Genomic DNA, 22,811 nt, shown 5'->3' with positions numbered 1-22,811 from the left:
GAGTGGGCATGACGTTCACCGGCAGTGGCCTCAAAACACTGTGCTTACACACCTTACAGAAAACTGCGGTCCCATCAGCGGGTCCAGTAATCCTAAGTATTATCATGAAAAGGGAAGGCACACAAATTAATCTGCACTTCATCTTATCTTAAAATAAAATGAAGTTATTTGTGGAGAGGACAGGGGTGATGTGGTATCAACTAGGATTGGTGTAGCCATGAAACATGGTTGCAAACTCCAGGAGTTTAGCGCCCAAGGTAAACAAGAGTGACTTGACAACATGGAAAAGCTAAAACATTAACCTGAGGGAATGGAAGGAATGTATATCTTCCATGTGTTTGGGAGGAACAGGTACCCTTTCAGGGTGGGTGACGCTCGGTGAAGTCCCCCTCTAGAAATCCATGGCTAGGTAGAATTAGGTGGAGGCAAGCTGGAGGCAAGGCAGCTAAGTTCTACTGAATCCGAATTAAATCAGCTACGTTCACTCATTCTCTCATCACTTGTTAGCAACTTAGTACCTGTCTATGCTGAACCAGCCTCCTGCATGCTGCAGTCGGAGAGCAAAAGCCAGTCTCTGCTCAAGGAGCTCAAAGTCACGTCAACTCCACGAGAGAAGGGCTCTGTCTGCCCAGGTCACCACCGTCTGCCCTGTGTTTAGAACAGTGCAGGGCACATGGTAGGTACACAAAGTCACCGCTGAATCAATGACCAGTGAAAGACTATATTCTAGGGCATGCACACTAGCACTGAGAACCATTTAGATAGTCAGCAAGTAGGTTTTATTTGGCAGGATAACGGTTGTTTTAAATTTTTAATTCGCAAGCCTTTAGATGGGCATTCTCTCTAGTTTATATCGGCCCCCATCAGAACCAGCTGTCTCATAACTGCTGCTTCACACATTTAAGATACTTGCCTGGGCTCAGAGGATATCTGAGCTCATGAGTCAGTTATTAATGTTGAATCGTAGTTAACATTTACTAGATGCTTTTCATGTGCCAAGCGCTGTTCTAGGTGCTTTGTTTCAGCTCATTTCATCCTCACAACAACCTCGGAAGTAGGTTTTATTGCTATCTTTCTCTGACTTGTGTCCTCAAAACTATGAAAACACAAGGAAGGGGCACTCGATTCAGATAAGGGTGCTGGAGGGCGGAGGGAGTTGGTTAAGAAAGTCTGCCCAGGGGAGATGATGTTTGAGCTGAGTGGTGAGAGCTTAGAGTTAACCCAAGGTGGGCGGGCTCTCCAGGGAAATCACAGCCCATCCAGACCCCAGGAGGCAGGAAGGAAAGCCTTGCACCCTCAGTGAATGTGCAACGTCTGGGTAAATCCTGCTCAAAGCGGGGAGAGTTGGGTAAGATCTGGGTAAGATCCAGATTACGAGAACCTGTGCATGCTATGATAATGGGTTTAGACTGGATTGAAGTTTTTGGAGAATCATAGAAAAAATTCTTGTAAGAGACACTGATGAACCCAGCTTTTCATTATGAGAACATCACTCTGGCGACAATTTGCAGGAAGGAACAGACAGAGAAGTGAGAGGAGATAGAAAGAATCTTCCGTCCTGCAGCAACTCGGATGAGGAGCCAGGAGGGTGCAGGCCCATAAAAGTAGGTGTGAGAGGCAACTTTTATTGAAAGAACTGAGGAAAGGGGGCGGGGGTGGGATGATTTAGAACATCTTCCAATGATTTGAGTCAGAAGACTGGGAGTTGCTACTGAGAGGCAGTAGCAGAGTTTGAAGGAAGAACAGTCAGTCTCAGCTCTGCTGGGTTGGATTTTCCTCTGGGAGATACAGGTAGAGCTGCTCCACGGATGCTGGGTTTAGTGGCTTGAGTTTGGCACCAACCTGTACTTCCGCCGGGCCTAATTCTCTTCTAGATAATTATCTCCCCAAACATAAGAGAGGAAGTGGGCTTTATATCATTCTTTATTACTCTTAGGGCCATCCTTTATTTTTCTAGGTCACCAAAAGAAAACCCTGAAGTTGTATCAAGTATGTGAATCAAAACATTAAGTAGTCTGTATATTTTTTTCTTTCCGTCAGCACTGCCTAGCACAGTCTCTGCCGCAGTCAGATTCAGAAAAAACGTACTGAACGTGTGCCTGTCCAGTTAAATATTTATTTATTTATCTATCTAGAACTAGGTATTTATACGGACAGGCACACGTTCGGCACATTTTTGCCGGGAAAGTCTCCCCATGGACCTGGTGTTAGGATGTACTTCTGCCTGCATCAGCCAAGGTGCCCGTGGCCGGAGCAGGCTCTCTGTGGAGGGGAATGTTTGTGTCTCCTGAAGGCATCCAGCCTCTGACTGGTTCAGAGGTGGCAGCTAAATGCTGCAGATGCCCTCTGCGTGAGCGACTCTTCCCCACTTGAATCTCCGAATTTCAATGAGAAATTCGAGGGCAGAGATGAGGTCTTAATCCTTCACTCCATGAAGGTCTCGGCCTAAACTGTGACCCCCAGCCCAACCCCAAAGCGGCACACACCATTCATCATTATGTCCTTATTCTACTTCGTACTTCTTCATGGCACTTAACACCCCCATGACATCATGCTCCATATTTATTGGTTTACTACTCAACTTCATGACTAGTTTATAATCATGTCAGGGCTGGGTGTTGGTCTGTTTTGTTCATCACTGTTGCACCTGGATCAGTGTCTGGCACTTAGTAGGTTCTCGGTAAATACTTGCCAAGTGAATGCATCTTTGCAGCCGCTGACCTCACACTACCTGGCACGCCCCAGGCACTAAATGAATGTTGAATGAATGAATTTTATAGTAGTCCCCTCTTCCCCTTCATGAAGGGAGACTAAAGAGGCTATAAATCATTATCATTATTAAATGTCCCAAATGATCAGCCAACAGAAAATACAAGGATAAATTACTCACAAGTAAATTCATGAGGACAATTGGAACGAACATGGTGAACACAATAAGGTGTGCAAAGGACAGAAGTGGATACGCCAATTCATTTCTCAAATACGGTTCTAAGAAGGCATCGTGATAATTGATGTCTCCTAGCATCATGCTGAAGGTCTGCATTATAGAAAGCAACGGAGAGCTGAAAGCATCCTGAGAAAAGACAGCAAGGTGAAAATGAAATGCAAAATGCATATAATGAAAAAAATGTTTCCTGGAGAGTGAAATGATAAAAATCACATTTAAAATACTTTTTTTTAAAGTCATAAGAATATATCTACTGAAATACAGTGATAAGAACTACTAATAAACTGGACGTAAAGTCATCAAAAACATCTTTTCTGCACATATAACAAATCATCATGCACTAGACATAAACTTTTTTGACAATGGAAAAAGAGTCATTGAGTAAGACTATACTTTTTCCTGTAATGAAAATCATGTGAATGCTATTATATCAGATAAAAAAATATTCGAATATTGTTAGGGTATTATGAATTTTCTACACCATTAAGATTTAAGTATAAATATGTATCCCCAATATTCACAGCAACAAAATCAATGACTCATGCAAATACCTCACCTGTATACTCAGGAGGACGTAAAAGCTGAGTCCAAAAGCCACAAGAAGGAAGACAAACACAACTGTAGACTTCAACAGCGTTTTCATGATCACCTCCAACATCACGATAAAAATTCCACAATTTTCAAATCTAGGGACATTTTAACAATTACAGTATTTATTCACTTTTCTGCTCAAACTGTATTTCACTCAGTGTCATTAGTTATCAGGCACCAGGTACTAGGTTTCACAGATGAAATAATCAAGGCCAGTTACTTTCAAAAAGAGACATGAGAATTCATGAATAGTCAAGTCTTTATTTTCAAACTGTCAAACTGCTTTGTTTCTTTTTTTTTTTGTCTTTCTAATGTTTATCTTGAATTGTTTGTCCACTTGACCACTGGGCATTACTTAAGCCAAAGTAGGAGAGAAAAATCACAGCGTCCCAATATCAAGTAATGCTACTAAACGCTTGATGGAATAGAGAGAGGCGTTGTCTGATGCATCCAGGGGAGATGGATTCAATGAGCTCACACCCCCGAGGGCACCTATTCCTGGGCACAGGCCTACGTTCACCATCCCCACCGCTTCCTGAGGTTTCCCTTCTCTCTCCCAGCTACCAACACTGTGAGACTTTTGGGTAGATAACAGGTGTGTCACCTGCCACTAACATGTACTTTTCCTTCAGCAAAGACAACTTGTTAAAAGGGAGACTCACAAGATTTTAAAGCTGAAAAGGACTTTAGAGTTCTCAGAAACTCGGAGACGTCCCAGAGATGTCTAGCAACTCGCTAAAGTCACTGATGGTGACAAAGCCCAGGGGGTGACAGTACCTGAACCCATCTTGAAGCCTCTTGCCCTCCAGGCCACTGCTTCTCCCCCCATCCCGTGTCCTCTCCTACATCCCCAGAGCAGCGTGCTCATGACGCAGCAGTGCAGACCACACGGTGGGAAAAGCATGTTCCTGGAGATGGAAGGACTGAGGGGAAATGCCTGCATCCTGACTTAACTAGCTGAGCTCTCCAGCCAGTCACTTATCTCAGTGCTTCAGCTTCTCTGAAACACTGCGAGTAATAACATTTACCCCTTGTATCGTAAAGGTTATGTGAAATAACATATTGAACTCAATTTAGCAATTGCAGGAGGTAGTGGAGCTTAGCCCTTATTTCCCCTCTAGGATTCGATTTGTTGGGCTTACTTTTTCTCTTATGTCATTATTATTCCCCATACCTGTCACTTCATTTTGATTGTTTTATCTGAGATAAATGCTCACCAAACTACCAGGTAAAATAAGAATAACCAATACTTTTACTCCCATTTCCTTCCCACATTTCATCTACATTTGTCTAGACCAGTGGTTCTTGACCCAGGGTGATTCTGTGGCCCAGAGGATGTTTGGTAGTATCCATGGAGACATTTTTTGCTGTCACACTGGGGAGAGGGGGTTGCTACTGGTGTCTAGGGGGTAAAGGCCAGGGACACTGCTAAACATTCTGCAATGCATGGGACAGCCTCCCACAACAAAGAATTATCTGGCCCCAAATTTCAATAGTGCAAAGGTTGAGAAACCCTGATCTACCCTCTGAACTCCAAACCTTCCTCCCCTTTTCCTTAATAGTATACAAAAGATATCTTCACAGTCTAAAACAATTGGAAAAGAAATAAGCCAGTGATAAACTCATGATACTTATAATAGTTCTTGTTTTGATATTAAACCTGCCTAAAGGATGTACAAGTCGTTCAAGCTGGTTTTACCTCTGAAGATACAATAAGAAGTTCATCCAATAGAGGTATATAGCAATTGCTCCACATTGCCACTGCACATAAGCTGGTATACTGACGAACAAGGGTGACACAAAAATGATGCTTGTTGTGTAGATAATCCATTCAACTGCATTGTTATTATCCAAAAAGTAATTCCTTTTCTGGGGTTGAAAAGAATGAAGAATTACCACATGTAGAGACTAAGACCTGGCATCTTATGGATGGTTATATATATGTAACCAGTAACAAAATTTTTCTGGCATTGCAGCTGGAGAGAAGTTTATACTTGGTATTTCCAGTCTTTACATTCATCAAGCTATGTGGTTTTATTCTGACATATATTGTTTCAATAATATTTTAGCAATTAATTTATGTTCTGCATATTAAAATATTTGCAACTTTAGAGATATAAAACGTACTGTGTACCTGCTGGAAAATTTGGGCCACTTCCTTGCAATATCCAAATATACTTGATAACAAGACTAAAATCATACAGATATTTATAGTATAGGAATTCTGAAACAAAAAAGGGTCAAAGACAAACAGTTATGAAGGATCTAAAATAAAACACTTTTCTTCATAATTTTCACTATTAAATATTTATTTTGTTTTTCTTTGGTTTCATTGCTACAAACTGTCCATTTTTGCTTTAAACAGAAAATCATCGTGATGCCAACATAAAGACAACACACTCATTTCATAATGTCTTTATTAAGAGAGGTTGCCAATTGAATTCTAAAGGAATACAAATCTGTAGATCTATATAATATTAACTGTGATAAAATACACATAACAAAAAATTTGCCATTTAAAAAATTTTACACATTTACATTTTAAAATGTACAATTCTGTGGCATTAAGTACATTCACAATGTTATGCAACTCTCACTATTACGTAGTTCCATAACTGTTTCATCACCTCCAAATGGAAACCCTATCCCCAACTAAGCATCACTCCCCTCTTCCCACGATCCCTGGCAGCCAGAAATCTGCTTTCTTGTATACCTATTTTAAAGTTTTATACTTCAGCATCCAAGCTAGCCTCTCGTACATGTCAATTCCCTTTAAGTTAGTTTACGAGCTCATTTACTGACCTTTTTATTTATATTCCCTCTCATTCTACACAGGATTTTAGGAGGAATTGGTACATATATGAATTCTATAAGCTATTTGTATTAAGCGAAGTCTTGCTATTTCAGATTTATTATGAGGTTAGTATTTCTAAAGAAAAAAGGCCACACTTTGGAAAATCCTTTATTTTAAAAAGTTGAAATATAAAAACCAATTGAAAATACCTTGGTGTCTAATATTTCTGAATGGTCACTAGTTTCATTGATGATTCCAGTTGAGTTGAAAGCCATACCTGGTCTGATACTGACAACAAGAAAGGTCATAGGCAGGAGACCAAGACAGTAAGATCCTAGGTTCATAACATGGGCTCTAAACCCATAAGCCAACCTACAAAACATAAGCAAACCATAACTGAGTAATTTCAACGCCAAATATTTACTTAAGATCCCTGCAGAAAGAGTAGTTATAGTCTCTCCTGGAAATCTATCTGATAAATTCACTGAACTTTAAAACCAAGAAGATCTTGGAATTCACCTTTTTCATTTTCAGAAAAGGAATCACAGCTTCCTAGGAAATCATGACTTACTTAAAATCTGTCACCAACTAATGGAAGGAACTTCAGCTCATACCTTCTGACTCCAATTTGAATGCTCTTCCCAGGAACACACTTGTTACTTCATTGTCTGCTAAACTGCAGGGCCCAGGCATGCTTCTTCATGTTTTATATAATGATCCACCCCCCAAATATTTCATTTAATGCCAAAGATAAATAATATCAACATTTTTAATACCAAAATTTGCCTTTGACGTATTTCTTTTTCAAGATGTAAAACATTAAAGTAATAAAATATAAAATATTAAGATACCATTAAAGATAATTACTTAGAAGACCTTTAATAAATTTAATGAAGGCTTCATTAAAAAGAAACACTACTTAATACCCACCATTTCATAAGTAAATATTCTTTACACACAGGGTGATTGAGAAGCTCTATGCGGTTATGTTGTACCATTGCCTGAGAAATGAGGAAAGATCAATAAAAACACAAATCACGTTAAACTCTTGAGTATATACTCAGCTTTTTTGTTTGCTGGTTTTATAATTTTATTTTGGTACATCAAAACAACACTTGCTTATTTTAGAAAATGTGAAAGATCAAAAAGTATATCAAGAATATATTTCTTCAAAAAAAAAAAAAAACGAGCTAGAGAGGACCATTTTATATAGATGCTAAAATGCTTTGCATAGATCAAATGTGAGCGTCAGTTACCATCACCAGCCTTATGGGCATAAAATCCACGTGCCTCTGCTTCCTTCACACTCCAAGTCCCCAGTAAGCCTTCTCGATTTCACTTTAGGTGACGGCTGGTACCATGGTCTATACCAAAGGCTTCCACGTAGCGAGATGAACAAATTTAAACTTAACGAAAGTTCCTAATTGGTCTAGACCAATGCTGTCCGATAGAACTTCCTGCAGTGATGGAAATGTCTATATCTGTGCTGTTCAGCATGAGAGCTACAAACCACATAGGCTCCCGAGTGCTTGAAGTGTGGCTACTGCAAATGAAGAAATGAATTTTTAACTTCAATTTTAATTAATTTTACTTTAAGTAGTCGCATGTGGCTCCATTGCTATATTAGGGGGAACAGATCTATATCCTTGATCCCTTTATCACAATTTGCCAATCCAACCTTCAAATATGTCTTCTTTTGCGTGCACATGCGTTTACATGTTGCTGATATTTACACAAGCCTGGGCTGCCATTCCACATGGCAAAACTTTGTTGAAAGTAGTAGCTGCTGTGCTTTTAGGCCAGGAGCCCACTCATCTGGTACCCGTTTCCTCTGCAGTTATCTGAGTTTGAGGCCCCTGGTGTACACTGACGTAGGTCACCTGCACGGCTTTCATTGCTTCATCTGCCAGGAATGTAAAAGCACTCGTTAGAATAAGAGCTGGTTTGGAGCCAGTCTCTTGGGAAATTTGGGTCCAAACTGTGTGTTTAGGGCCCACTTTCAGGTTGGGTTCACTCTTCCAGAAGGATCTAAGAGCTTCTGAGAGGTCAGAGTTTACCCTGGAGCCCAGTGGTTGGCTGAATTTGGAATCTATGACTGTAAATGTCACCCCCTGCATTTTCCTGTGGTTTAGACTGTTGGAAACTCTTAAATATGTATGTCTATATTGAGATGGAAGGAGCTGGGAGCCAATGCTGATGGTCAGCCTGTGCTGTCCATGGTTTACTGGATTCTGGGTTGGGCAGGTTTAACATGACCATTAGGACTAAAGTGATCAAGAGTGTGGAACTTTAAGGGCACCAAATTATAGCAACTGTAGAAAATGACTGCTTTCTCTAGTAAAAAATAAAGAGTTAGGTCACATGGCAGACATAGGCATCAAACTATAAATCTGGAATTCTCTCCAGGCTCCTTCCTGGAACTATCATACCAAAGCATTACAGAACCCGTGTATAAACTACGTGGATAAGGAAAACACCGGACTTAACATTGAGGGTTGAAAGAGGCTCGTATGTAACATCCTGTACTGGTGCTACTTTTTCGGTGAATTCTAATGGACATTGAAGATATCTGAAATTATACTCGATCTGTAGAAGATACAATTTTTAAAAATTACAGTCTAGCATAGGCCCCCAAAGTAGTTCTTAACACATCAACTATGCAAGCCTATAATTCTGCTGAAAATTAAGTGATTCAAATAAAGTTGAGTCATTTCACCTGAAGAAACGTAAATTAAGTCATTCTGTATTAGTTTCAAAAAATAAATGTCCTGGCAGGCTATTTGATTGCTTTCTAACTCACAGTCATGGAAAAAGATGACTTCTCGAAAAACCACTTAGATCTTTTAGAATTTCATTCCTCAGGCAATATTACCCAAGAAAATATAAAGACTAGAAACAGTCCTAAATAATGCTATTAGAAACAATTAAAATACTGGGAGAAAACTGGAGATCTAAGGAAAAAATTCTCTCATAAGTAGATGATATAATAATATAAGAAATGAAGACAATTACCATCTTTTGAGATTCTGGAACTCTAGTAACATTATTTTTAATATTCCTTAAACAAGTATAATAGAATAGACTTTAAGTTATTGTAATAAAATAAACTTACGTGGTAGTCTTGGGAGGACTTGTCTTCTGTGGAGGGCATCATGCAGAAATCTAAAAGTACCTTTGAGAGAGAAAAACCGGCTACGATATTGGGCAGGAGGCTAGATACGAGATGGAATTTGATCCCATTTCTAAAAGAATACCCAAGATATTCCCTTCCCTGTCTTTTGCTTCTTGCACCTCAAAGATAAACTATAATCTAAGTCACTCAGGAACAAGGTCTAAAACATAAAGTGTTACATGTACCACTGCTGCCTCAGAAATACCGAGTGATTCAGAAAAATATCATGCACTTGAGAATGAAATTGCATTTACTAAAATTTATGTAAGGAATGTGCCATTGGTTTTGCCTAAGACGAGATGTTTTTCTGGGTTTCTAGAAAATATATAGATGACTGAGGACACCTTTGCTCAGCATCTTCTAGTGATAACTTACTGTCCCAGTCGAGACCTTTAGCCAAGCCCTGGGGTCTTCCCACGGTCTAGGTCCCCTCCTCTGTATCGCTCGAGCCTGGAGTACTGTGTCTGCTTCTGCACCTGGCTTACTGAGCAACCCTGACAAAGCACACATCCAGAGTGGCGTGGACAGGGCAGTGGGCCATCGGTATTATAACGAGAAACAGTTGAAGGCCCTCTAGATGCTCAATTAAGGGAGAAAACACTTAGGAGTTCAGCATTAGATCCGCCCCTAGGAAGTGTAGGGACAAATATTTTGCGGGGTCCCTGTCTACTACATAAACAAATTGAGTCACCCCAAATCGGTGTGCTGGGACCTTTCTGGTGGCGCCCAAATCACGCTCCTGAGAAAGAAATTCTGCCCAGTCAGACTACCCTCCTGGAACCGGATGTGGACTCAAGGCCCCAGGTGACCCCATCAGCGTGTCCCTTGCTCCTGGGGCATCTGGTTGACCCCACCTACAGGACACAAGGGTTAGGGTTAGCACCTTGAAGGGGAGACACAGGGACCCAGGCCCCACTGGAAGGGTACCTCTATCCTGGCTGGTCTCAAGCACCAGGTCAACTTAAAAATCTCCAGGAAGTCTCTCTCTGTTGGTGACCAGGCAGCAGTACTGGGGGGTCATAATAGAAGTCATGGCAAAGAAAGGCAAGACCAATCAGTAGTGCTGTGCAAGGCAGAACCGGAGGCAGGCCTGGCTGTTACAGCTGGTGAGCTTTGTGATAACCAGCACAGGCAAAGTGAAGGCTGGGCTGCTGGGGGAGGGGAGGGGAGTGGGGGAGGGATTGTGCACATTATTCAAATGTGTGATGTGATGCTGATCTAGAAGACTCTTCATTTCCCCTAGTTAAAAGAATATATTCCTCATCCTAAAATAATACCAAGTCATTATAAAACACTAACTAGAGAATATACAGCAACATGAAGAAGAAAAGAAAAACCAAATCATAATCACAGCTGTGATAACTCTTATTAACATTTTGGCATTTTGGTATAATTTCTATGTTTTCCATATGTGAATATTTCTAACATACTTTTTTACTATTCTTCATGATGTTGCAGGAAACATCGTTGCACATAAATCTGTTTATACGTCTGATTATTCATGAGGACAGACTCCAACAACTGGAATTACTGAGTGAGAAAGTCTGAGATCATTTTCAGTCCTGAATATTTATGTGCCCTTGATGAGATTTATGCACCTAAAATGCTAATCTATGAACTGAACTGGCTCCAATTTCCATTAGACATCCTAAAGAAGAAATGCACATGAAGCACTTAGCACATACTAAGTGCTTACTGAATAAATAAAAATAGTGTTAGTAGTAGTAGTAGTACTAATAACCACATAAGCAGTAGAAAAATAGTAAGATATATCATATGTGCCAGTTGCTATCCTGAACAGTTTTTACATTTTATCTCTAATTTTTGTAATCACTTTGCAAGATCATTATCAGCATCACTGTTTTAGAGATAAAGAAAATAAAAAGTGAAGCTCAGAAAGCTCAGAGAAGTGAAACGACCCACCTAAAGCAACAGAGCAACAGGCAGAGCCAGGACTAAATCCCAGGGCCACCAGGCTCCGAATCTGGCCCTCTGTCCCCTGTGTCCCTTTGTTTCACTGCCTCTTCCAGTATTTGAATATATTTTTCCCTCTAAGTGAAGGGAAAGTCATTGAAGTCATTCCTTTTTTCTTGATTATTCTATATCTGTCCCAATCCTCAAATCCCAACTTTCCCAGGAGGTGTCTTTTATCTGCATCCTTCACGTGCCCGAGAGCTCATGCGTATTTGACTTGTAGTTGGTTTCAAGTCATGTGCTGGGTATGTGTTTAATCTAGCATAGAGTCACACATTCAGAGGCCCACAGAGGCCAGGCCAATAGTGTAAATGAATGAACTGTACCAGCCTAAGAGCTCTCTCCCTTTGTTCTTGAAATGTTGGCTCTCCTTGTACCGGCTTTTATCTTCACAGTTTGGGTAGGGGCATTCATAGAGAAATCTCCCTCTACTATGAAGAAAGCAATTGCACAAGAATGGGAGTATACGGTAACCAACACTAGGCATGAGAGCCGAGTATCCAAAAGGAAGAGGTGCGGTCTGTCGAATGGGAGAGCTCGTGCCCAGCTAAAGGAAGCCGCTGATACTCAGCCCCGTGATTCCTGCCTCGTGAGGAGGTAGGCTCAATCATCAGATCTTCTGATTTTTATAGAAAGCTAGATACCTGGATCTTTAAGTGAAGCATCCTGGTTTTACATGTTCGCAACTAATGAATGCAAATTTGAAACAATAACACGCGTGCCAAAAGCCCGCACATCTAGAGGCATTATTCAGCCAGTAGCCAGCACTAGCGGTCTCTGCTCTAGACTTGGATTGTTTGAATAAAAAATCTGTTTAACATATTTTCCTATATTGCACATAACCACTAATAGGATTTTTTAATGCAAGTAGGTCCTTCTCAAATACTCGTTGGCTAGATTCCTTATAGCATGTATAAAACTAGAAACCTTACTTTACAGATGGAAATTACTATGTTTAGGTTGTGATTACAACAATAAATCCTCACATTTTATTATTTGCCAAGCATATACCCAGAAGGAGTTTTGTTTTGAGAGCTTACTTTCATGCATTCAGGGAGGTATTCTACCATTTCCAGGATTGGACATCTATTGCTTGGAGAATAATGACTAAAAACCTTAAGACATTCTTCCCATCTGTAAAAAAATAATAATAAAACACACACAATTCTGAATCCTCCTGTTGCGTGCAACAACAAAGCTACCAGTTGAAATTCAAGATTATTATCTTTAGGAGAAACTGAATTGGTTCCAATGGAATCAATATGTGAACCAAGATCAATCCAATAGAGTCCTTGTCAGTTAACGGAAATGAAATGTGGGCAAATTCTGGGATGGCTGTTATAATCACTGTTCTGTCTCTTTACCCAAATGCCTTCTCAAGAAGGCAAGTTTTTACCTTGTTTTCCTCCTGAAGTCATGAAATGGTATGTACTTTCAGAGCTGGTCATGCCAGATAGAGGTACCCACATGTACATACATACAACAGCAACATGGCACGTGATACTTTACATTTAATCCAGGTATACATCATGTATTGAATTAAACTAAACTACAAAATAACATGTATCAAGTACATTAATAAACAGGGGTTCTGTCAGAACATTGCAGATTTGCCCATTTCTTTATTGCCATCCAGTTGGACAGGATAAGATGTTTATGATACCAAAAATGAAATAAATCTACAACAGGAAGTAAAAAGAGCCCATTTATCTTTAAGATCCTATCTTTGTAATAGGAGCCTAGTTCTAAAAATGACCCAGAAAAATTTTCTGTTAACCCTATCGGTAAAATCCATCTAGGATATCTGTATAATCAACAGAAACTTCGGGTTGCCCACTTGCATTGACTAGTGTTTCAAAGGAAGGATCGACCAGGGGATCTGGAGACTGCCCGCGCTCCAAAACACAGGCTCGGTCTGCCTTGAATATGAGATTATTCACCTCTGCCTCCACTACTGGGTGACACTGGGCCCTGGTGCGTATCCATCTGTGATTATATAGAATGGTTTATGTTCAAGACATGGGACAAACTACTCTCCACCTTCATCGTTAAAACTCCTTAGAGTATGGTTTAAAAACCCACAACCACAAATGATCATGGGTTAAAGGAAATTCCCTTTGATGGCACTGGGAACAACACAGATTTACCGTGGAGAATATTTTCACCAATGTCCACTTTTGGGGTTTCCGTTGGCAGGAGAGCATCAGGCAAGTTCAGGTGGGGCAGGGCAGAGTTTGCCTGGCAACAACCATGGTGCCACACACTACACACACCTGAACCCTGTGAGCCTCACAAGAGTGCTGTGAAGGTGGTCTATGCTCCCATGATTTAGAAATGGAAACTGAAGATCAGAGAGGTTAAGCAACATATCTGTTGTTACCCAGAGTTCACTAAAATTTGTATGTAAACAACTGACATTTTAAGATGTTGATTGACTTTTTGGGTCTGTCTCCTAAAGCAAAGGAAATAAAAGCAAAAATAAACAAATGGGACCTAATTAAAGTTAAAAGCATTTGCACAGCAAAAGAAACCACTGACAAAACAAAAAGACAACCTACTGAATGGGAGAAAATATTTGCAAATGATATGACTGATATGGGGTTAATACCCAAAATACATTAACAGTTCATATAACTCAACATAAGAAAATAAACAACCTAGTTAAAAATGGGCAGAAGACCTGAATATACATTTTTCCAAAGAAGACATACAGATGGCCAACAGGCACATGAAAAGATGCTTAACATCGCTAATCATCAGAGAACTGCAAGTCAAAACCACACTGAGATATCACCTCACACCTATCAGAGTGACTACCATCAAAAAGAACACAAATAACAAATACTGGCGAGGATGTGGAGAAAAGGGAATCTTGTACACTGTTGGTGGGAATGTAAATTGGTGCAGCTACTATGGAAGACAGTGTGGAGGTTCCTTAAAAAACTAAAAATAGAACTACAATATGATCCAGCAATTCCACTCCTGGGTATATATCCCAAGAAAACAAAAACGTTAACTCAAAAAGATACATGCACCCCAATGTTCACAGCAGTATTATTTACAGTTGCTAAGATACGGAAGCAACCTAAGCGTCCATCACCAGATGAATGGATAAAAAGATGTGGTATGCGCACACACACACACACACACACACACACACGCGCGCGCGCGCGCAATGGAATACTACTCAGCCATAAAAAAGAATGAAATTTCGCCATATGCAACAACATGGATGGACTTGGAAGGTATTATGCTAAGTGAAATAAGTCAGACAGAGCAAGACAAATACTGTATGATACCACTTATATGTGAAATCTAAAAAATAAAGCAATGAATATAACAAAAAAGAAAGAGACTGACAGATATAGAGAATAAACTAGTGGTTGCCAGTGGGGAGAGGGAAGGGGGGAGGGGCAAGATAAGGGTAGGGGATTAGGAGATACAAACTACTGTGTATCAAATAAATAAGCTACAAGGATATATCGTACAACACTGAGAACAGAGCCAATATTTTATAATAACTATAAATGGAATATAACATTTAAAAATTGTGAATCACTATGTTGTACACCTGAAACTTACGTAATATTGTATATCAACTATACCTCGATTAAAAAAAAGAAAAAAGGAAAAATAAATAAATAAAAACGTTGATTGACAGCTGAAACTTTTATTCTTTTTCTCCTTCTGCTTCCTTGCGTATTGAGAATAATCCACGATGCCAGAGGACACTAAACAATGGTGGACAGAACAGCCGCATACCTTTTGTTCCTGATGGTCGTGAGAACCACCTCCTTTCTCTTATTGTGAATAGCAGTGTGCAGGAAGGAGGCCTGCTGCTTGTTCAGGACGATGTCAGCATCGTACCTCAAGAGCAGCGCGACGGCTTTGGCGTGGCCCTCCCTTGCCGCAAAGTGAAGCGCGGTATTCTTTCAGAGAAAACAGAACACGGAATATCTGGTGACAGTGGCTACTCAGCCTTTGGCTGTTTTATTGCTTTGTTTCATTGTTGAATTGCTCGAAAGAAATTATTAACAAAACTAACTATTTAATACCAAATACACAAAATTTAAAACTGGCCTTCAGAATCAAGCTTCAAAATAATGAGTTCATAGTACAAATTGTGTGTGTGTGTGTGTGTGTGTGTGTAGGGTGAGGGTGGGAGTGTGTGTGTGCATATGTGAATTCCAAGCGGTTTGTTTTGCTTCTTTTTTTGCAGTGGGATGATTCCACAAGGACAGAGGACAAGCTTTCAGAATACGGATATTGAACACAGAAGAAAATACTTCGGGGAGATTTATCATCTAGTAGAGCAGTGGTTTCCAGATTTTAGGTTTTCACGGCTTGTAAAAGGTTTTTTTTAATCAGAGATTGATACAAGGTTGCCAGTCTTTAGTTTTGCCACATCAAGACATTTTAAAAAGCAATGACATTCCTCCTGCTCTGTCATTTTGTGAAAGAATGTACATTTCAATACACACTCTCCAAAAAAGGAGGAAGAACATCATAGTGGAATAAAGGACAGTCTTTCAAATCAAATACACTTAGTTTGAGGGAAAACCTACCCCTGGCCTCTTCATTTCCCTCGGTTCACCAGGGAATGGTGAAATTTTATCAATGATCCACACGGGCCACGGGCGGGCCTCTGCATGACTTACCAGGTGTCCTCAACTAGCACCCATCCCTTGGTATTGTCTCCTTATTCTGTTCCCCTTTGACTCTTTCCTCACTAAGGGTCTGCATAGTAAGAACTCAATACAAGGCTACAAATAGGGTAAGGAAGGGAAGAGGGTAGCTAAGAAGGTCTCTTGCAGTGTTGGAAGTTTCTTCTATGCCAAGATTTGGGGTAGGTATGAGAAACACAGTACGTACCCCCTCTTCATCTAGCCGATCTGTGCACTTCATGTTAGTGTCAAGAATGACCTTCATGGTCTGCGTGTACCCTCCCAAGGAAGCGTGATGCAAAGCAGTCCAGCCATTGTGGTCACTGTTAAAGAGGTAAGAAAAAAACGTGTGCATTTACTTTACAGATGAAAGGTGGGAAGGGATACTGCCCATTTGAAGGTGGGTCTGATGATCAACAAAGCATATCTGAGGTACCTGAGTTCTAGCAACTAAATGTGTGTTACATATCTATTAAAAAATGAGCTAATTGCAAGCCTAATTGGATGAAGGTAGTTAAAAGGTACAAACTCTTAGTTATAAGACAAATAAATACTAGGGATGTAATGTACAACATGATAAATATAATTAACACTGCCATATGTTATAAACTAAAGTTGTTAACAGATTAAATCTTAACAGTTCTGATCACAAGGAAAAAAATGTTTTTCCTTTTTTTTGGTATCTGTCTGAGATTAAGGGTGTTCACTAAACTTACTGTGGTAGTCATTTCAGATGCATGTAAGTCCAGTAAATATGCTGTACACATTAAAATTATATGGTGTCAATTATATCTCAATAAAATTGGAAGGAAAATAAATAAATAAAAGTATATAAACACATTACCAAATATTTGGGGTGGCTGAAACTAGAGTCAGCATGTCTGTGTCATACATATTTCTTTTTCAAGGCTGTAATGTACTTATACAGATTATTTTAAATCTTGCTTTATTCTTTCATTGAATAGCGTATCAAAAAATTTCCATGATGGTGGTATTAGTCTTTGTGGCCACTAGTTATGACTAATAATAATAATAATATCATCTTACAGAACCTGGCTAGAAGATGCTTAACTTACGCCACTTAGTTTTCTAAGAGTTTGGATCTGAAGAGATCTTTCCTCTTGTGCTCTCAAAGATGCTTACTTGATCCCTTTGGGAAATGTCTGTCCTTTCTCGCAGAAATTCAAGATGCGAACACAATGAAGGCTTGCCTTTTTTTCCAAATTAGACACAGAAAAAAAGGGTGAGATCCTGACACAATTTAATTTCAGGGTCAGTGAGCGACTGTTTTATGTGCAAGAGCCAATTAAAAAGAACATTTAAATATTCCAATCATATAACCTCACCTGAGAAATAATGCACCTTTTTTCAGAAGGAGCTGAACTACTTTATCATGCCCATTTTTTGCAGCCAGGTGGAGAGGAGTCATTCCATGAAGGTCACCTTCATTCAAAAGCCTTGTGTCACTCATGTCTTGGAGGAGCCTCTGACAGGTATTGATACGCCCATAACTTGAAAAAAAAAAAAGTTTGACATTTTCAAAGCAAATATTAAACAGAAAGAAGACATGCTCATATGTCACTTAAAGTGACCCTTACCTGGCTGCAAAATGCAGGGGTGATTTTTTATCTTTGCTTTTGGAATGAATGGACACATTAAAGTCAAGTAGGTTATTTACAGAGACAGGGACCCCCTGTCTACATGCATAGTGTAGAGGAGTACACCCATCGTTGTCTTCGTCCGTCACCAGCTCTTTAATATGGTGCATCTATGGGAAAAAGAACTGATATTCTAAATATAACTCTGCTATGATGCTAACATAGTGTTTTTCTGTTATGTTAACCTATTCTGTAGGATAGTATTTTCCAGCAAGGGCCAATATGTACACCTTGAGGGCAAAAATATAAATACCCTTAAGGGTACTAGAGTAAAATAAATGTAGATGATGATGCATGCTGTGTCTTCCTATAACGTACATTACCATATTAAAGGCGCTGAAAAATCCTGAGGGTAGGAAATGTATTTAACATTTTCAACCCGCATCTTCCAAATGTATTTGACCATGAACCACCCCTCTCAACTCTCCCTTCACTCCCCCACAAAATGCCCCCCCAACAGCACTTAACAGCTTAATGCTAATGTGTTCTGTTAGGCAAAAGGGATGCGATGTTAAAATTAGCGTCACTATCTTTTATATGTATATTAAATAAAAAGCAAACGAGCAGCTTAAATAGATCCATAAACATTTTATTTTTTTAAATGTTCAAATATATATTTTTGATTATTTAAGACACTGACTATATATTAAAATCTCTTTATTACAAAAATATGATGTACTTCAAATGCACCTAATAGTCACTCAGTAAGTATCAGTTGGTGAATATAAATATGGAGATAAGGTTTTCAACCTGTCAACAATCACGTTGAGCAGTTTTTCTTCATTGATGATGAAGTGTTGCTAATTTACTCATGTCCTTGACTTTTCCATTGATATGCAATTCATAATGGTCAAAGAGCGAAAGAAAGTCAATGTATTATAGATGAGGCTATATGGAAACCCTCCATAGCTTGGAAAACAATCCCAGTGTAATTTATTATCATTATCATAATAATCACTACTGTGTTGTAAATAAATATTCAAATATGACATCTTTATTTAGAAATAAAATTTAAATTCCAGAACCAGCCTTCAAAGTAATAAAAATCATAATAAATAAAATCACTTTACTCTTTGTTGAACCCAAGTCAGTTTATGGAAATCCATATATATGTATTACCTGCAAAAACTCAGGTGGCAAATTTTTTAATCCATAAGGTTGCTGCACAGTCAAATGCAAAAAATTACGTCCAAGATTATCTTTTATGTCTACACGGGCACCTAAAAAGCACAATATAAATATAACTCCTACTCATTTATTTAAAGCATGGCCTATGGTGGATTTTCAGTGTAAGAAAATAAAAGATTTTTGACTTAAAACTTTGCCAACATTTAAGTTACAGAAAACTTTATTTAGGTAAGAAAACTAAACATGGTTTAAAATGTGTTTACCTTATAGTGTGCGTGTGTTTGTACAAGGGGGTAGAGAATATGTGATTCATTACATTAATTAATATATGAGGTCTCACCTTTTAAAACATAAAATAGAAATATAGACAGATTAGAGATCAAGAGAGAAGAGGGGAAGGTATCTCTTTTCTTTGTTATCTTACTCGGTTAGTATCTAAAATGGAAACAGTTATAGTACCTACATCACATAGGACTGATTCACTGAGAGAATGCAGACAAAGTGTTCAGCAAAACGCCTGGGATGTAATAATTCCCCTATAAAGGTTATCAATTATTGTTCTTAAATTATCTTTTCAAGTATTGCTCCCTACTGGACTGAAAATTATTCTAGACATGGGAAGTATCTCATTTATCTTTGTATACATGGCACCTGGCCCAAAGCCTGGCACACAATAAATGGATACTAAATGTTTAACCAAACTGAGTAGTAATTCTAAAGGCTTGCCTCAGTCCCTCTTAGTACCTTTAGAGAGGAGCAAATTTACAGTATTCCAGGATGCGGAAGCAGTTGCTAATATAAGTGGAGAACGTCCTTCAGAATCGGTGATATCGATATCTGCTCCCTAAAATAAAACAAGTCATTCAACAAAGAGCTTATGAACAGACAAATCAGCTTACGTTGCATTCTGTAAATAATGTTCATTCATCGGGATAGAGTGTCCAAAATATTCCTAGCACTCATGCATATGACAGCTTGACATTTCCCTATAATTCCAATGTTGTATGAATTATAGGGAAAATCAGGGCATTCTTCTATAACTTCAACAACGAAAATTCTTCTCACATGTTAATCTTTTGACTGACATCTGGCAATAGATCCTTCCTCCTGCCGAAATCATAAAATTTTGACCTATAGCGCTAGTTTAGTTCCCACTGTAAGAAAAGACCGTTAAATGTCCATAATAAAAAAATTATAAGTTTATTGCATTTGTGATTTTAAAAGCATTCACAAGAAATTATTCACTTTTATTGCCAAGAGAGTGGATCCTGGGAGCTGTCATCACAGGAAAAAATTTTTGAAACTTTGTATGGTGACAGATGGTAGCTGGACTTGCTGTGGTGGTCACTTTTCAATGTATACAAATATTGAATCATTACGCTGTACACCTGAAACTAACATAATGTTATATGTCAATTATAACTCAAGAAAAAAACAGTTGTTCACTTTTTAAAAACTCTACTTCATCTGAAATAGATGAACTGAAATAACTGAATTGAAATCATTCAAATCCTCAAGTAAAATTTTAGTCACGTATTTGAGAAAATGTGCATTTCAAAATCGCATTTCGTATATATATTTTTTAAATGAATAAGTCAATATTTACCATTACATGTTATGGTTATAATATCTGATGTGACAAGAAACAAAAGCTTTTTAAAAGTTCATGGAAAGAATTCTATCTTTCGCCCAGGGTAATAAAAAGAGCTTAAACTCCAATTGAGGATATGACTCTTTTCTTTTGGGACCCACTGAATACAGATGACCGTGGCAGCAGTATCCCCTTGAAAGCATGATAGTGATCAGTGAGGTCCTGCAACAGTCTTGGCAGGTGAAGAGATGGCTGCATTTGCAGGAAACCGTGCATGACAAAACGATGGTATATAATGAGTCTTCCCGGGATTCTTCTATGTAAATATCACAATTTCAGTAGTTGCTACTGACAACAAACACCTGTTAAATATTACAAGCGGGACTACACTCATTACTGATATGGTGGGGCTTAAATAAATACATCACAGACTCATCTGCATAAAGGGCTTACTAAAATTTAACTCAAAAGCTGACTGATTCCACTTCGTAGAGTGAAAAAGATCTTGTGCTTTCACTTGTAACAAACCTTGGACAATATTTTTAATTCTTCACTTTCTCATTGTTTGAAAGCTGGCACTGAGGCAGCTGGGGTAGAAGATTACAATGGAAGGTGAAGGTCACATGCGCTTCCTGTCCTGCCTCCACCTCAAAGTCACTTGTGCTCAAGAAGGGTCAACAGAGTCACCAAGCCTGACGCTCTCCCAGGTTCACAGAAGAGCTTTCCCTGCCATAGACCTACCAACTCCCCACACTAAAAGCACTGATACGGGTGTCAAAAGTACACTCTGGTACTTCTAGCTTCCTGGCAATGAGGTTTGGCCATTATGCATTCATACACAATGTACTCTATTTGTGAATGTATCAAGCATCCTTTTCTTTTCTTCCAGTTTTATTGAGATATAATTGACATACAGCACTGTGTAAGTTTAAGGTGTACGGCATAAAAATTTGACTTATACAGATATCACGTAATGATTATCACAATAAGTTTAATGAACATCCATCATCTTAGAGATACAAAATTAAAGAAATAGAAAAATAATTTCAAAATTTTTTGCAAATGTATCAATCATCTTTTTGTAAAGTTTTTTGCCGATAGGCAAGAAATCAAAATTTGGTTTATTTTTGAAGATTCATAGTATGTAATTATATGACCTTTCAACTGTAAATAGTAATAAAAAATAAACCTGCTAATGGAATAGTTACCACTGAAATTAAGTAGTCTGCTAGTTCATGGTGATCAAATAATGAGGCTCTGCAAAAAGAATTATAAGCATATTAAGGAACTATTGATATAAATATATAAAATAAAGCTACTATATTCAGAAAGTGAATTTAAAGGATCATTTAATAACATGATAAAATGCTAGAGAGTTAATAACCCTTCCAAATCTATAATTGGATTCTGATTAGGGTAACTTTTCAAAGTAAGTGTAATAGATCAAATACATCACAAGATTTTCTTCCTCATCTTTCTGTAAACCTATTTTCTCCTTGTAAAACCATCATGAAGATGTTCTGAAGTGAATAGTAAAGTCCGTCCAAGAGTTTAAAATAAAAGACAAAGGAACTGGCTATAACCACTGTGACCATGAGGAATAACAACAGTTGCATGCAAGGTACACCTAAACTTTATCTGCAGGGTTCAAAATGCCCCCTCTTTGGCAAAAGTTAACAAGGCAGTGTTAGCTTTCCTAAAGTTTTATGAAGCCAAAAAAATGATGGATAGAATTGAAGTCATTTGGTATCATCTCACAACCAGCCATAAGGATAATGTTAATTAATAAAGCAAATACAAAATTTTAATCTATATTAAAGCATCATCATAACAAATGTTAATACTAATGATTTAAAAGTCTACGTTTCTGGAGGAGCTTCAAGATGGCGGAAGAGTAAGACATGGAGATCACCTTCCTCCCCACAAATACATCAGAAATACATCTACTTGTGGAACAACTCCTACAGAACACCTACTGAACGCTGGCAGAAGACCTCAGACCTCCCAAAAGGCAAGAAGCTCCCCACGTACCTGGGTAGGGCAAAAGAAAAAAGAAAAAACAGAGACAAAAGAATAGGGACAGGACCTGCACCAGTGGGAGGGAGCTGTGAAGGAGGAAAGGTGTCCACACACTAGGAAGCCCCTTCGCGGGCAGAGACTGCGGGTGGCAGAGGGGGGAGCTTCGGAGCCACGGAGGAGAGCGCAGCCACAGGGGTGCGGAGGGCAAAGCGGAGAGATTCCCGCACGGAGAATCGGCGCCGAGCAGCACTCACCAGCCCGAGAGGCTTGTCT

The 22,811-nt window shown here is 38.9% G+C and overlaps 1 protein-coding gene across 1 annotated transcript in view; it reads right to left on the bottom strand.

Moving 5' to 3' along the window:
- Nucleotides 1-22,811, bottom strand: part of TRPA1 (transient receptor potential cation channel subfamily A member 1) — a 57,068-nt gene that overhangs the window by 6,318 nt on the left and 27,939 nt on the right. The window contains exons 9-24 of the mRNA XM_036830084.1: nucleotides 21,728-21,776; nucleotides 19,673-19,772; nucleotides 18,920-19,020; nucleotides 17,741-17,910; nucleotides 17,489-17,653; nucleotides 16,351-16,465; nucleotides 15,241-15,407; nucleotides 12,519-12,612; nucleotides 9,445-9,504; nucleotides 8,820-8,918; nucleotides 7,263-7,333; nucleotides 6,542-6,704; nucleotides 5,673-5,762; nucleotides 5,238-5,407; nucleotides 3,504-3,633; nucleotides 2,891-3,073 (exon numbers count right to left, since the gene is read on the bottom strand). Coding sequence (XP_036685979.1) covers nucleotides 2,891-3,073; nucleotides 3,504-3,633; nucleotides 5,238-5,407; nucleotides 5,673-5,762; nucleotides 6,542-6,704; nucleotides 7,263-7,333; nucleotides 8,820-8,918; nucleotides 9,445-9,504; nucleotides 12,519-12,612; nucleotides 15,241-15,407; nucleotides 16,351-16,465; nucleotides 17,489-17,653; nucleotides 17,741-17,910; nucleotides 18,920-19,020; nucleotides 19,673-19,772; nucleotides 21,728-21,776 — 1,927 coding nt within the window. The remainder of the gene's footprint in view (nucleotides 1-2,890; nucleotides 3,074-3,503; nucleotides 3,634-5,237; nucleotides 5,408-5,672; nucleotides 5,763-6,541; nucleotides 6,705-7,262; nucleotides 7,334-8,819; nucleotides 8,919-9,444; nucleotides 9,505-12,518; nucleotides 12,613-15,240; nucleotides 15,408-16,350; nucleotides 16,466-17,488; nucleotides 17,654-17,740; nucleotides 17,911-18,919; nucleotides 19,021-19,672; nucleotides 19,773-21,727; nucleotides 21,777-22,811) is intronic.

Source organism: Balaenoptera musculus, chromosome 17, assembly GCF_009873245.2.
Source record: "Balaenoptera musculus isolate JJ_BM4_2016_0621 chromosome 17, mBalMus1.pri.v3, whole genome shotgun sequence".
Lineage (NCBI taxonomy): Eukaryota > Metazoa > Chordata > Mammalia > Artiodactyla > Balaenopteridae > Balaenoptera > Balaenoptera musculus.
This window is presented reverse-complemented; position numbering and strand designations above follow the sequence as displayed.